At 52.5% G+C, this 15,218-nt stretch overlaps 4 protein-coding genes across 4 annotated transcripts; 2 read left to right on the forward strand and 2 right to left on the reverse strand.

Annotated features, from left to right (window-relative positions):
* Nucleotides 1–795: 795 nt before the first annotated feature.
* On the reverse strand, nucleotides 796–3,786 carry J4E87_000311 (uncharacterized protein; the record flags this gene model as incomplete). The annotated part of the gene is made up of 4 exons (XM_049371970.1): nucleotides 796–1,703; nucleotides 1,754–2,805; nucleotides 2,907–3,340; nucleotides 3,400–3,786. 4 exons carry the CDS (start codon nucleotides 3,784–3,786, stop codon nucleotides 796–798), a joined length of 2,781 nt encoding a protein of 926 aa, XP_049238104.1.
* Nucleotides 3,787–4,727: 941 nt separating this feature from the next.
* On the reverse strand, nucleotides 4,728–7,841 carry J4E87_000312 (uncharacterized protein; the record flags this gene model as incomplete). The annotated part of the gene is made up of 9 exons (XM_049371971.1): nucleotides 4,728–4,813; nucleotides 4,882–5,156; nucleotides 5,207–5,546; nucleotides 5,625–6,756; nucleotides 6,814–7,043; nucleotides 7,257–7,378; nucleotides 7,453–7,554; nucleotides 7,615–7,659; nucleotides 7,717–7,841. The coding sequence occupies 9 exons, from the start codon at nucleotides 7,839–7,841 to the stop codon at nucleotides 4,728–4,730; spliced, it is 2,457 nt and encodes an 818-aa protein (XP_049238105.1).
* Nucleotides 7,842–10,083: 2,242 nt separating this feature from the next.
* On the forward strand, nucleotides 10,084–11,049 carry J4E87_000313 (uncharacterized protein; the record flags this gene model as incomplete). The annotated part of the gene is made up of 1 exon (XM_049371972.1): nucleotides 10,084–11,049. The coding sequence occupies one exon, from the start codon at nucleotides 10,084–10,086 to the stop codon at nucleotides 11,047–11,049; it is 966 nt and encodes a 321-aa protein (XP_049238106.1).
* Nucleotides 11,050–11,783: 734 nt separating this feature from the next.
* Nucleotides 11,784–15,180, forward strand: CHO2 (phosphatidylethanolamine N-methyltransferase; the record flags this gene model as incomplete). The annotated part of the gene is made up of 8 exons (XM_049371973.1): nucleotides 11,784–11,973; nucleotides 12,080–12,665; nucleotides 12,718–12,789; nucleotides 12,848–13,589; nucleotides 13,654–13,869; nucleotides 13,955–14,922; nucleotides 14,979–15,069; nucleotides 15,124–15,180. 8 exons carry the CDS (start codon nucleotides 11,784–11,786, stop codon nucleotides 15,178–15,180), a joined length of 2,922 nt encoding a protein of 973 aa, XP_049238107.1.
* Between the last annotated feature and the right edge of the window lie 38 nt (nucleotides 15,181–15,218).

Below are 15,218 nucleotides of genomic sequence, written 5' to 3' on the forward strand. Positions count from 1 at the left end.
CTACTCATCTTTAGCTTATCGCTTTCCTGACGAATTAGCTCTATGCTATTGACGGTGCGCAAAGCAAGACCGCCCAGGCCTTCCACATCCACATCTTCTTCGGCCTCTTCCGGAAATTCCCCATGGCACCTTTGTTCTAGGTTGCTTTGACGAGAACAAAATCCAATCCTCGTTCTCTTTCGTCTCTCGACGACGAGACTGTCGATTGCACGGAGAGCTAGGGAAGAGGTGACTTCAGCATCTTCGATCTCCTCTTCAGTTGTGTTGTATCGTGTCTCTGGTCGTGGAAACGAAGGCGCTCTTGCGTGACAGCGTGTGAGTGGGTATGTAGAGTCGTGAACACGGCTGTGTGCGGAGTCGGTTGGAGATGACATGTCTGCGTGATGTGCGCTTGATCTTTGGATTTTGGAATTTGAAAGTGCTCGGTAGTAGGCGAAAGTTGATATGGCTGTCGCTTTGATCAAGGCTGGAGATAACCGGTAGCGTGGAGGGCTGAGATTAAGTAGAGTGTAGCAGAGGCAGAAGGGATGTTGAGAGAAGAAAATTAGGATTAAGAGCAAGAGCAGACGACTTATAGCAAATTGAGAAGCCAGAACCGGCGGCTTCGTTTTCTTCCAAACTATGGGAGCCATAATAAAGGTACCTTGGCTTGATGTGTTTCATATGCCCATACATTGGTTCCAAACATGCCATCTCCGATTCACATTACTCATCCCTCATCTCTCCTTGGAAGCGAGAAATCTACGTCAGATGTACCGACTGTAGGCCCCAACACCCACTCGTATGGTACGAGCCTCAGAACACGCGTCGCATCTCATCAGATATTGGAAAATCAGAGTCGGCTCCCGCTAATTTGATGCCAAGAGCCCTAACCTTCTCTTTCAGTTGCTTCTGTAACTGTGCAGGCATGGAAGACAGCCCACCAAGTTCTTGAACCTTCTCTCTAATCTCGGGAGGTAGCAGTGTCAACAAGTCCATGTCGGGTGAGTTCATCATCTGCCTAAACTTCTCGTCAAACATTCCTTCGAATTCTTCCGCGTTCAGCCCATATGAAGAGCTGCAAAGATGCTCCGTGGGGATATCAGTATAGCCTAGTCCACGTAGCGTCTGACATGCAAGTATCTTCATCTGCTGTTCACATGATGTGCAGTACCAGCGCGACACCTTCTCCACACCGAGCTTCTTTACACATGACTTGTGAAAGTACGTAGTAGTACAGTCGCGATGTGAGCAAACGACAGTGTCCTTCGCGGGTAATCCACCCTTTGGCGCGGTAGCACGACAGTAGCAAATGCGCGTCGTACCTTGACGCTCGAGTTCGTTGTGCTGGATATCCTGTAACATGACCTGAGTGAGCTCCTGCTTGTTGAATCCGTTCTTTGCATAAAGTCGCTCGAATCGAAGCTCTTGAGCCATTAGTGCTCCAGGATTGAAGCCATTCTTAACGTCGTCGTACTCCTTCTGGAGACGATCAGGTACGCCATCTGGGTTGCGATTGCGCGCTCGAATAGTAGGGTCTTCCATGAGATAGCTGATCAGGTCATCGTCTACTAGCATCAAGCGGCCCTTGGTCCGATGATCCTTCTCGTACAGTGATAGTAGTTTCTCTCCACGGAGGCGGTTGAAAGGCCCGGTGCTAAATAATTCTAGGCATGGCATCACCAGGTAGCATTGATCTCCCAGAGGATCAACACAGGGACAATCTACGTCAGAGTCAGTATCTGCTGCTAAGTGCCAGTTGCGATGCACTTACGAGGCTCATGGAAGGGACAATCAAGAATGTCATTGTTCTCAAACGAACATGATGTGCTGTGTGAACAACCATCCCATGACGGCGGGAACGGATTTGTGAGTTGATCGCTAATAAATTTGCGGGCAAATCTAATCCAGTGCATGTGCTTGCCGTGTTTTGTGATAGGTAGTACAGGTTCAGGCAGAGGTACTGGAGACATTCCCTTGGCGAATGTCGTGTCCGTGGGGATTGGCTCTGATACTACCTCGGTGGAAGCGTCGTGATCATTGGCGCTCTCCGTGTACGATAGCACATCTTGAGAACTATCGCTGTCCTTGGTGTAGAGTATAGTCTCAGGTAGCATGGAAGCAGATTGTGCTAAGGCGTCACCCACGTCACAGACGTCTTCAGTGGCTTCGTTTCGGAGATCAGGAAGACTCATAGCTGCCTCCGGTATAGATTGCTTCTTTGCCTTGCGCTTCGCCTCTCGTGCCTTCTTAGCCTTCTTCCTCTGCGAGATTGCGGGATGGCCGTTGACAGAGTCTTCCGTCTCGGTCGTAAAACTCTCGGGTGCTGACATACCCCAAGCCTTTGGAGGCTTTACTGCTGGAGCTGGGCTATAAGGCTCATCTGAAGAGCTCCGCGAGGCTGAGAGGTTTGGGAAGTCGCGCGAATCGGAAAGCCATGGAGTCGGTCCAGGCCGAGGAGCACGAGCCGGAGGCTTACTTGGAATGTTACCCCAAGCGCGCGTCTTTGCTACCGATTTTGTTGGCGTCACTCCATTCGTGACGACTTGCCATCCATCAGGAGCTTGTTGTGACTTCTTGATCCGGCCAGGCACTGTCGTCGGCCCCCGCTCTGAAGCCTTGACGTTGATCACCAGAACCGCAGCCGACTGTCTGTTCAAGGTTGGGGCGGGTGGCAAAGGTAATAGCGGAGTATGATAGGGTTCGATATCTGCATGGTAGAGTCCATCGTCGCCGCTCACGCGCTTGTGGTTGCTCTCAAGATGCCTTCGGTCGGAGATGTCAAGGGTACTAGACCGCGGCGGCGACTGGTCATCGTCCTGATCACTGGATTTCTGTCAGTTTTGAAAATAAATGAATTGCGCAACGAAGTTGGCCAGCGTCTTGTCGCAATTTTGCGGGACTAAATGAGGGCAAGGGCAACGAACCTGACCAGTGGAGCAGTCTCATCCGTGGGGGTGATACCGCCACTGAAATCACTCAGACTAGACGCGAACTTCTCTCCAGTTTTCCAGTCCTTTCCAGTATACCTCTCTTCTACAATACCGTACGCGGTCTTACTAGTGTATCGGAGATAGCCTGCTCGTCGCATTCGCACTTCGGCAGTGTCTTTCTTGACCAGAACGATGTCCTCCAGGACGGCGTGCTTGAACGTTTCGACGAGGCCTTGGAAAATCTTCAGTTCTTTGCCTTGTAGACCCTTCGTTTTGGTGTTACGCCTGAGTAGCTCGTTGATACGGAAGGTTTCCAAGATGCGGTCCATTTCGGCTTCGAAGTCAACGTTTAAAGACTCGACAGGCGCCTCGGCGAGCTTTCTGATTCCCTTGCGGCCGACTTGCGTGCTGTATACATGGGCGTGGTACTGTGGAGTAGTCAGTAATTTGACAGAGTAGATACCAAAACAAGAGACTCGGCACCTACACGAAGCTGTCGCTCAATCTCCTCGATCTCTTCAGGATTCCGCGGCCCGTCCGCGTCGTTGCTCGTTATGCCCTCAGCTGAATGTACAACGGAGTCGATGTATCTAATCTCCTCCTGCGTAATAACTCTAGATCTACTAGCCGCTCTTGCCAGACGCTTTGCATCCTTCCGCTCACGCTTTGAGGATGGAGTGTCCTCATAGCCGATATCTCTCGCTGTTCCACGTTCTTCTAGCTCAGATTCGTCCGGCACGATGTTCCAGTCGATCTCGCCACAACTCTCATAGACGGCTCGTAAGCGCTCGGCAATGTCGTGATGACGCTTGTAGTGTTGCTCATCAATGCCCATGCAGTACTTGCAAGTATGACCACGAAGTCGCATGAACATGGCCTGGAGAGGTTAGTGCATCGTTCGCCTTGGGTATATCCCATGCAACTAACTTGGTGGAAGCGCACGCATGGCTCGCTGTGCTTGCCGAAACAAGACGCCCTCGCGCCGGGGTGGCTCAACGGACGCTCGCAAAAACCGCAGTGGTGTCTATTGGATTATCATTAGCGACCGTCTGCTTTGGGTGGTTGCCTTCGGACTGCGTTCCGGTGGCCCAAACAAACAAACACCGGGCTCAGCAACTCACTTGAGCGCCTCCGAATCCTCCCACTTGAAAAGAAGACTGTTGACCATGTTAATTTTGTTTGCGCTTTCGAGATCGATCGCGACCTGGGTAGGCAGATGGCGGGAAGGCAGAGCCGATAGGATTGGATGCTTTGAGAGTGTGAGCGAGAAATGCACGCGCGATTGAGAGGATAATTCTGCTTGGACACGGAGTGCAGTAGAGAAGACGCGCAATTGTTTGGGATTGTGCGTGGCAACGTAGCGGGGCGAGGTGCAATGGCTGTTGACTGGTGTAACAGCGCATCCAGGGTTGCTCCGAGGCTGGCTACGTAATTGTGCGGAAAGAGCGAGTGACTGCGACAACACAACAATGAAAGATTTCTGTAGAGACAGCGACCAACAAGACTTGCGCAAATATCAATTGTGTTCGATCAAAAAGAGTGCCTCCGGGTCGTTGTAAGGAAACGACTCGTCGTCGTTGCGGTGAAGAATGCAGTGAACCGACCATCCGCGAGGTTTCGCGTTGTTGCATCATAACGGCCAGGATTAGACAGGATTTTGACACCATACAAACGCGAAGACCACGAATCAAGTACCACTATTAAACATCCGACACAATGCGCGCACCTGCCCAGACATAGGGATAGTTGCGTTGGTACCAGTTGACGCTTCGACACGTTAATCATGTGGTCTCATCTGCAGCCACTGTCGTTCACTTACAAGGTCTTACGCCCAGCGATGCGCGGATGCGTCGCCCACGATCCACCCAGCGTGACGTTGTGTTTACCGTCGAAGAAATCGGCTGCCTACTGTCAGCTATATCATCTCATGGTGTTTTGAGGAGCAGAAGCCCGTCGCATCGCATCATACCTGTATAGCCTGGATACAACTCCATCGGCTCGAAGCCGTCATGCTTCTCCAGCACAGTGCTAGTCCACTCCCAAACACCACCCAGGTCAGATTGGCCGCAGAGCTTGTTGCCCTTCTCGACCACTGAGACTGGATGCCAGTGTTTGAAGCCCACATTCGTTCCCTCAAGGTCAACGAAAAGATTGCGTGGGTTGAGACTAGATACTGCGCCAGAGGCGCCGTTTGACAAAGCTCGGGATGGTGGTGTCTCAAAAACGCCTTCGTTGATCAAATGGCTGCAGACTGTTAGTCAAGAGTCTACGACGATGAATGACAGGCATCATACCCGTTCACGGCTGGAATTCTGTTTCCAAGCGAGCTCTCAAATTCCGGCTTCATGCTGTCGACATAGCTGTAGATGCTTCGTGCTTCTTCCATGGTAGGGATGCGACCGCCCATCCAATGCGCACAACCAGCTAATTCGTCGTAGGAGGCGACTACCGGCCATCCCATGACAAATTTCAAGGGAACAGTGCCGTAGACGGTGCGTACAAATTTCCCTTCGGTGATGCTCTGAGGTGAGACATTACCACCTTCATGGTGGCCGTTTACCACGCTGTCTCTCTTGCCAGTGCTCAGATCCTTGGCGTTTGAGTATGGCTGTTCGCACCACGACGCAGGTATGGCTGGATTCGACAAGTTAGCAGAAGAGCTCAGACTTTTGATCAATACACGCGACAACTCCCGCTGCAAAGATTACATACCTGTCTTTCCTGTCTTGGACAGATATGTGGCATACTCCCCATTTGTGATTGGCCGAGCCTTTGCGCGGAAGGACTTGACATGTGCTGAGCGGTGAGGTCTCTCGTTATCCCAGCCAAAGTAACGCTTGGTCTCAAAGTCTTTCTCTGGGTCTTTGAGACCGATGTCGATGTCCGCTTCGGGGATTGTGAACCACTCGTTAGCGGTTGCTAGGGTCTCAGATTGCGCAGCAAACGCCGAAAAGTCTGGGAGTTTGGTTCCTGGAGGTGGCAAGACCTTGTCACTCTGAATCAGCATGTAGAGCAATGTCTCCAGGTGCATGGCTTCATGTTCAAAGCCAATCCACAGTGCTCGCGACACGCGACCGTTCGACTCTGCTTCTCCCGAAGTGTACAGCGCCTCAACCTTTTGTCGCACAGTCTCTTGAAACTTCAGGATTGTCTCCAGCGGGGGCCACGCTTCGGGAACCTCGGAGTGAGCATGGCATTGAGTTGGGTCTTCAACATCAGGGTCAACACCACGTTCAAAGATCTTCCAGAAGTAGGCGGGGTCTGACGGCTTGCCATCGGTGGCACGGGCGATGTGGATGTCCAAGAATGTAGGGATGTGGCCAAGGTAGAAGATGCACTCGTTGCGAAGCTTTATCGGCTTAGATAGTAGCTCTTCCTCGGGTATCATGTCCTTCGTGACCGCGTCCCAGGCCGTCCAAAGCTCACGCCACTCGGTCAAAGATGGCACCGGGTTCGCTGCGTACTCCTCAGGTTTGGTAGGGAAGAACATTGCAGGCTTCGAGACGAAATGCAGGCCGTAGTCGCCCTTCGAGTTTGCCCACACAACGTTCTCTGCGAGTTTGGCCAATTCCCAGAGCTCCTTTGCTTCCTCGCGACTGTACTTGTAGGATTCTTCGATACGAACTCTCTCGCCCTGCTTGATATGAACACCGTCGACGACAGTGTCTTTGCGTGGTGCGACAAAAGCGTGATGTCTTCCAGCCTGTTCGTCGTACTCTCCAATGGCTTCCCAGTCCTGGATGTCGAAAGCTTCCTCGCCCATGAGTGCGTTTGCGTGCTTCAGCCCGTTGAGAATGAACTTGTGTGTTACACCGCCGCGATCGTTGTATGCATGGTAAACACGCTAGTATAGGAATCTGATCAGTGGGTGTTTGCATGCCTGTGGGGACAATAGATTTACCTCGGGATCCTTGCATGAATCGATACCGATAAGCATGGTATCGCCAGTCTGGAGAACCGCACCAAATCCAGCAAGGAATGGCGGTACTTCATGGCGCTTGAAATTGCCCAAGCTTGAGCCCAGCCAAAGGATAGTTTTCGGTTTCGCTTCGATTTCGGGAGTCTTCAGCCACTCAAGGGCATCATCATAGGTGCCATAGAGGCCAAAGCATTTGACGTGCTTGTACCCTTCTGCGTGCTTGATTAGCGAGTTTCGGCAGTTCGCATTGCCCGGTATTGCGCAATGATAAGGAGATAAGTGTCCGGGCCACTACTACGTTGAGGTGCATGTATGCAGGCTCATGTAGGTCTAAGCCACTTTCACAGGAAACTGATGCAAGCGTGTCGCACTATACAAACCCCTCGACTCCCCTCAATGTTCAGCATGATAGAATGAATCCTCACCTGTAGGTATTTCCCCAAATGTTCTCTCCAGCTCCGGCAGGGAAAGGTCGACAGCGTAGTACTCGACGTCTTTGCCAAGACGGTCGACGGCTTGCAAGAGTATGTTGACTTTTCTGAGGTTGCTGCAAACACATTAGTATTCACGAAGCACAGGGCTCGTTTCCAATCTCTTGCGCAGTGCGAGCCAGGACCGTACCCGCTCCCCAGTTCCACGACAATGGACCCCGTCGGGATTCGTTCGGCGATTTTCTCCGCATACGTCTCGAGGACTTCAATCTCGGCATTCGTTAGGTAATACCTAACATTGCGAACATTTATCAGCTTGGTGTTTATATAAACCAAGCGTGAAGCTGCTCACTCCTCTTGGTACGTGATCTCTTCGAATAGACGAAGGCCTTCTTGGCTAACAGAAGAGACAAAAGGTTAGCGTGCATCATGGGCTGACTAAATCGTTGCTTACTCGTAAAGCAGCAACGTAGGCAGCTTTTTTTCGCCGCCACTCTCAGGCCGGAGGCCTTTCTTGATATCAGCGAGGATATCCGACTCGGCGGTGTCCGTTCGTATGTCGATTATTTTGGTCGCCATCTCTCTGGGGTGTTTGGTATTGGATGCTGTGGTCAATCGGTATGCCCCTCAAGAGCCGGTCTACTAGATGCGTCTTATGCCGAGGGTCGCGCGATACTTATACAGCGCGTAAAAGTACGTAATGTGGGTACTCGGACGCTTATGCCGTGCGGTAGCTGACGGTAACTAGAGGGCCGGTAACTGTTCAAACGGAATAGTGTAGAATGCAATGCTCCGTCAGAACGTGTACTGTTTGGCTAGCGGCTGTGGTGGTAATATCACTCGCAAACACGCGACAAATCAGACACGGTTCCTTCTCACGGTCAACGACGGTGCGAGAAAAACTCCTGTTCGAGTCGAGCACATCATCGGCAACAACCCCACCGAGGCAATCTACTCTGGTACCAATGCCATCCGGAGGCATGGTAGCTGGAACGTCAAGCATTGCTACGAGACCATAATGATGACGTCAATGTGTGCCGGCTAGGGAAAGGACGGAAGTCCGGGAGCAAAGGCAAAGAAGGCCTCGAAAACCAACGCCAAACCACCACGTCCAGGAACACGCTGCAGGGCAGGCTGAGGCTGTTTCTCGGTCGCAAACTCTCGCCGACTGTAACATGTTCGTGGATGACCACACTGCCTGCTGCGGGGTCGATGCCTTGCTGCATAAGCGATGCCGTCACAGTGGAGTCGCGAACTTGTTGACACATTACCGTGCGCTCAACCATGGCTGGGCATGGCAACGTGATTGGGAAGGCGGGCGGCTTGTTGGATGCGGTTGGCATTGGCGTAGGCGGCATGGAGAGTGTCAGGTACAAGCGTGTTAACAAGCAGAAACATGTGGGCAGCAACAGTGACGACCGTCTGGTGCAGGATCATCACGTGATCGGCTGCGAGCCTTGGCTTCAGCCGGTGCACGGCTGGGCAATACGGTTACAATGACGCGAGGTGCAACACCGCCGCGGAACAGCAGCGCGCGGAAAAGTCCGCGCGTCAGAGAACGATCATCTGACTTTGTGCACATTCACCATCAATGCCAGTCATCCATGAATCGTCCGCTGGAGGTCGTGCTGAAAAGCCACGATCCGCACGCCAGGCAACAACCTTGATCGTCTGCATACCCGCTGTGACATGACACGCATGTAGGTGCTCTCACTTACGCGCTGTCCCGCTTTGAGGTCAATCACGCTCCCTTTCAATATCAGCTCAGCCCTCATACCACGAAACGATCGCAGTGCATCTGATGGCTGACTCTGGGTCGTTCTGCGCAGAAGTGCCAATGCTTGTTCTCGAGGCGCATCCGTCGCTCCTTACTCACCAGTCTGCCAATATCCAACGTCTCTTTCAAAATGAGGGCTGCCGAAGATTTCAAGCAAACACAGCTCGTCTGGGACTCCCCTTTGATGTGCGCATACGAGCTGTCATATCATCTCACCGATGCTGAGTCGCCTCGAATGACGCTACGCACCAAGCACAGAAGCACACCGTAGCTTCCCCCTTGCATAGGGCATCACAATACCACGGCCGAACAAACGAACGGCATCCGCTAGAGCCGTACCTGATCCCATCACCACCGCCCATCTCCGCACGCCTTTTGAAACGTCTCAAGTACTGAATCCAGTTCACGCAAATGCTTACGAAGTCTCAATGCGTCGGACACGGTCATCAGACCTGGACTGAAGACGTTTTCAACAAAGACGGCGAAGCAGCAATCGTGCAAACCTTCGCACCCCGCATGAATGTCGTGCTTCATGGGTCTAGCGGCCTGGGCGGCCTGAGCGGCTTGAGCAGCCCATGATAGAAGAGCCCAGTACAGAGCCTGGCTGCGGCAAGCCTCCCGACACCCCTTGGTGGCCCTTCCAAGGTTGCAATTGTCTCCGGGCAGATGGCTTTGTCGCAGTCTGGTTACGAGTCTTATTGCTCCGTGATGGCTAAGAGATGGGCGTCTGGCCGCCAACCGCGCTGACACTCGAGTCGGGCGTTACGCCACTACTGTTCCCGAGCCTTGGTCGCACTTGTTGTTCCCGTTATTCGCGACATCGTTCATATTGTATGGAATAAGCCCGCGCTAAAGGTGATTAGTCTCTATTGAACCTAGACGTTGCGGTCTGCTGAGTTCGCCCGCGATCAAATAAGTCTCTTAATCAGACGAAGCGGAAGCCTTGCATTTACAACATCTCCTATTTCGTGTGCTGGACATCAGTTGTGACCCAATTTATTACTCACTAAGCCCGCAAGAAGCGACTACTGTACCTCCCGCAAGATGGGCCCCTCTCAGCTGTGGGTCACCCCCGTTACCAACAGCTTCTTCCCTACGAACGAGCTTCCAACTTGGAATGCCGATCTTTCGACACTGCAGTCCGAGAAGGAAATCCTGGAGGATGGACTCGCCAACTGTGTTACCTATCTGCAGGTTCTACGTAAGAAGCAAGCTCGAACAGAACGCCGGCTGGTCACAGATCCCTCACTACCACGCAAGAAGAAGAAACGGTTCCAGCAGGTCAAACGTGAATTAGAGAAAGAAATAAAGCATCGAGAGCAGGATGAACAGGCTTTTCTCAACAACCTCCAGGCTTGCAAAGCAAACATTTACATCGCCGAGACCGTCTCTCTGCCATCTACAGCCATATCCTCAACGCTACCAGACTTTGGCTCGATCTCGACAGGATGCTCGTACCCAAGAGACTTGGAATCGGCGCCTACAGAAACGAGTTGGAACGGTTGGACGGATGAGTCGATCCTCTCGCCATTTCAGAGAGAAAGCATCAGCCCCTTTTTCACCTTCGATGTCGCTCCGGACGAGCATCTCGAAGCCAGAAGTACCGACGGAACGATATCGGATGACTACAAACAACCACTCGATGCCCAGCATACCCGAAAGATCAACCCTATCCAATCTGCATCGTCCAACACGCAGACCCATCTTCTGCTGAGCCCCGAGGCTCCGACATTCCACCCTCAGTCCACGTATACGAACCAGAAAGGGATTGTAGCTACACGACTAGCCGAAATCAACCTTCCTTCCGCAATGGCAGTAACAACGTCAAGTATAGTGGTGTTGGAGCTTCTGGACAGATGCCTTGTCAGTTATGCGGGCATGGGCCAAGCACGACGGCAGGGTTCACTTGGGAACATAGAAGATCACTTAGGTAGCCTGCGTTTAGCCAAGCCCAGCTCGGACGCAACTGTCACGGGTGGCAAGCTCAAGTACAGAAGAGGCTCCCTATGATGAGACCACGCTGGCATGTTAGGCAGGTTCCATAGCACCCCACGGCACACAATACTATTGGCAGGGTCCCACACTCATTGGTGCGGTCAGCAGTATATATAATTGGATCCACACATTTCCGTCACGTTCGATCGCTTCCGATGGCGCCTTTCTTCAACTCGGCAGCAGGCACGGTTGGCGAACGTGGGTTCATCGGAGCAAAAGCTGTTCAGGGAAGATGCAAGATAGGGCGTTTGGGCGGGAGAAAAGGATGTAGCTACAGGTTGTTGATGTTTACCATGTGAAATACAAGATTTGGTTGCTTGCGCTTGTCATCTGGCCTCGGCCCATCGCTGCCGTATTTGGTGAAGCGGGCTGCCCCACACTGTGCCGTCATCACAGCGCACCCGTGTTTGCGCGACTTGCAGACAACCGAACCACCTCTCCCCTCAGATCCACGTTCAACATCTGCACGCTAGCTAGAGTTCAACACTCTACGCCCGTCCGTCGGCCCAAAGAAGAGAAGCGCGATTTCTTGGTGTCTTAGAAAGACGGAACCTAGAGCCGTGCTGTGTGGCTCCAACGAGTGCCTCCACGCCATCCCGGCAGTTCATACAGCAGACCACTGCGCAGTGCTTGCATAGCGTCGCGGCAAGCTCGCGCCGCAGCCGTCGCAGCAATATCAACCGGCGAACCCCTCACCTGGCGGGTACTGCAAGAATCGACACCTTTTCCATTGCTTCGTCTCATCCAACATGGCTGATGTTAGCAATGGGTCCAGCGCCGACGATAGCCAGCTACGCGAGCGGCCGTCGGCTAAGCCGCTGCATCTCAACAACGCAGACGATGCTAAGCAAAAGGTTCTGGAGCTGAACGACCACGAAGACAAGAACCACAAAGATGACAGCAAGAAACGCACCTATGGAAGAACTCCAGACGGTACAGGTACGTCTCCCCTGGTGCTGCACCGAAGCAAAAGCAATTACCATGCATGCATGCATAGCGTGTCCACCTGTACCACGAACTACTCATACTAACACCACACGTCTAGTCTTCATCGTTCCACAGACTCACGACATGGTCTCGCAGCTGCTCTCGCCCTCGCAACCCAAGAACCTGTCCGATATAGCAGTCCTCGCCGTGCTTGCTGCCCTGATCTTGACCTTCTTCGTACTGCCCAAAAGCGCCCGCATACCCATATTCGCAATCATCTTCCTCTTCTGGCGCGCCGGTTACAATGCCGGTATTGGCTGGTTGCTCGATGGCCAGTCTAAACACAACCGTCTCGTCCTCTGGGCGAAACAGAGCCATGTCTTCGAGAAGCCTGAATCTGGCAAGAACCCACACCCCGCCCTGTATAAGCTCCTCAAGCGGGAACTAGAGACCAAGATCCCCAACGATTACAACTTCGACGAAGCGCCGCTTGAGTACAACACGTGGCTCGTGTTTAGGCGTGTAGTAGACCTTATACTCATGTGTGACTTTGTTTCATACTGCCTGTTCGCCCTCGCCTGCTTCAACCGCCCCCAAGAAAGCTTCTTCTTGTGGATTTTGCGCTGGACGACGGGCATTGTTCTATTCCTCTTCAACCTGTGGGTCAAGCTAGACGCCCACAGAGTTGTCAAGGACTTCGCTTGGTTGGGGACCCCTCCCTGACTCTGAAAGATAGACGTCTAACATGCGAGACAGGTATTGGGGCGATTTCTTCTACCTCATTGATCAAAGCCTGACCTTCGATGGCGTGTTTGAGATGGCACCGCAGTAAGAGGCTCCATGTTACTTTCAGCCTGAAAAAGACACTAACTCGCCGGTCCACCAGTCCCATGTATTCAATAGGCTATGCTGGATACTATGGTATCGCCCTCATGATGGCAAGCTACAAAGTCCTAGCAATCTCGATTATCGCCCATGCAGCCCAATTTGCCTTCCTTTCCATAGTAGAGGAGCCTCACATAAACCGCTTGTACAATCCGCCGCCACCCCGCCGTACGCGCCATAATTCTGGAGATCTCCAGCTCGAAGACCGGCCCAAAACTAGCCAGTCTGATGTCGCCTTCTCTGATACCGCCTACGATCCCACCAAGCACCAACCAGCCCAAACGCACCACATTGTAGGGCCCCTGAACACGGATTTTCATCGATCTATTGATCTCACGGTAGTATTGCTTTCGTTCTACATGATGTGCTTGGCGACGCTGACACCCAACACTTGGTTGGTAAGAACATTTCTCTTCATCAACGCCTTCGGGTGGCGGCTCTGGTACGCGCTGGGACTAGGCTACATTCTAGATCGACAGTCGAAGAAGAAGAACTGGACCAAACATTTCATCAAGTATGGCGACACGAAGGAGGAAGCCTGGCGCCAATGGAAATCCCTATACCATATGAGCATGACCATGAGCCACGCCTCGTTTCTCGCCGTGGCATGGAAGATGTACAGTCTTCCTGCTGATGGTCTCAATGGTCTCACGCTTTTCCGACATGTCCTTGGCTCGGGTATGATTGTACTTCAGCTTTGGGTTGCCATGAGCATCTACGAGTCCCTGGGCGAGTTTGGATGGGTAAGTCTTGGAAGTTTGAAGTGCATGTAGGATACACGCTAACACTGCATCTTCATCTCTGCAGTTTTGTGGCGACTTCTTCTTCGACCCGCCTTCAAGGTCACTGACTTACTCCGGTATTTATCGTTTCCTGAACAATCCTGAACGAGTTCTCGGATTGGCTGGCGTCTGGGGCGTAGCTCTCATTACTTGGAACCCCGCGATCTTCTATCTTGCTACGACCGCCCATGTCCTCAACCTCGCGTTCCTCCAGTTTGTCGAGAAGCCCCATGTCATCAAGGTGAGTCAACATTTCCTTTAGTCATGATTCTTCTCGACGTACAATACGGTGCTTGACCAGAACTTTACTGACTGTGTATGCTTAGTTGTATGGGCGAAACCTACGTGAGATGTCGGGAGTCAGTAAAACCGTACGCCAAGCACTACCAGACCCAGTACGCCAGTGGCAGTCGGCAGCCGACGAGTATCTCAACTCTACTATGGAATTCATCGAAGAATTTCTGGACAATGTAAGGCCCAAAGTGGCTGCCCGTGTCGATGCCTTGATCAAGGACACAACAAGCCGATTCAAATTTTACCCATCGCGCATTCCCGTCAGCGGCCGTTCGTCGGAGCCCGTAGGTCTGGATGCGAAGCAATACAGGCTCGAGGTTGAGGGCACCCTTTCCCCGCCGATAGTGGAGCAGCAAAAGAGCGGTGGTCGCGAAGGAGAGTTGGCAAGAACACCAGCTGTTCGTACAAATGGTTTCAAAACACTCATCCTTGAGTACGGTGCACCCATCAGGGTTCGCTGGCAGGCACCTATCAACCACAGCAAGAAAGACTGGATTGGCCTGTACATGGTTGCTGACAACCAGTCTCGAGAAGTTACGCGCATCAGTTCCAACGGGCGATGGGTAGCCACCAACCCTGATGTCTTTGACTCCACGAGAGCTGACGATGGCATTTTGGTCTCGGACAAGCTCATACCAGCCGATAATACGGATGAGGAGTCATCTGATTGCTACACTGGCGAGGTCGAGTTCCGTGGAGACAAGCTCTGGTGGACTACTGGTGTCTTCGAATTTCGGTATCACCATGGTGGTCGACATCACGTCATGGCGCTCTCACAAGCCTTCGAGATCCGAATCCCCAAGTTTGATGAGACCGACGTTGAAGCAGACGCCAACGGCACGATTCAGCGTGCGGTGGAGGAAGCGCTGCTTCCAGTTATCCAGAACTGCTTTGACCGCGACCCTGAAATCGCGCCATCGACCGCCGAAGAAACCTTTGGCAGTTTGGTCGAGCGAGATGGCAAATTTGCGCGACGTGTTGTCTTCGCAGTGCACCAAATGTAAGTTCTCTCCCTTGGTGCGTTGTTGTCTGGATCATGTGACTAACGATATCCAGGTTCGGTATTGAGTTCGCTCCTGAGGTGGTACAAGCCGATGGCACGGTCAAGAATCTGGCCTGGAGGATCCTTAATGCCAAGAAAGTCTTGGTGAGCTATTCGCGAGCTACAGCATGGAAATTGGGTCACTAACGGCGTTGGCAGGCCCCTTACAGTATGTCGTCCGCTACGCACGGTAGGAACACCCCAACCATGGGTTGAGGAAAGCTTGTACGGCACACCCGCGATTGGTTCATTGA

This window comes from Alternaria ethzedia (genome assembly GCF_023757985.1).
Source record: "Alternaria ethzedia strain BMP 0044 chromosome Unknown scaffold_1, whole genome shotgun sequence".
Classification (NCBI taxonomy): domain Eukaryota; kingdom Fungi; phylum Ascomycota; class Dothideomycetes; order Pleosporales; family Pleosporaceae; genus Alternaria; species Alternaria ethzedia.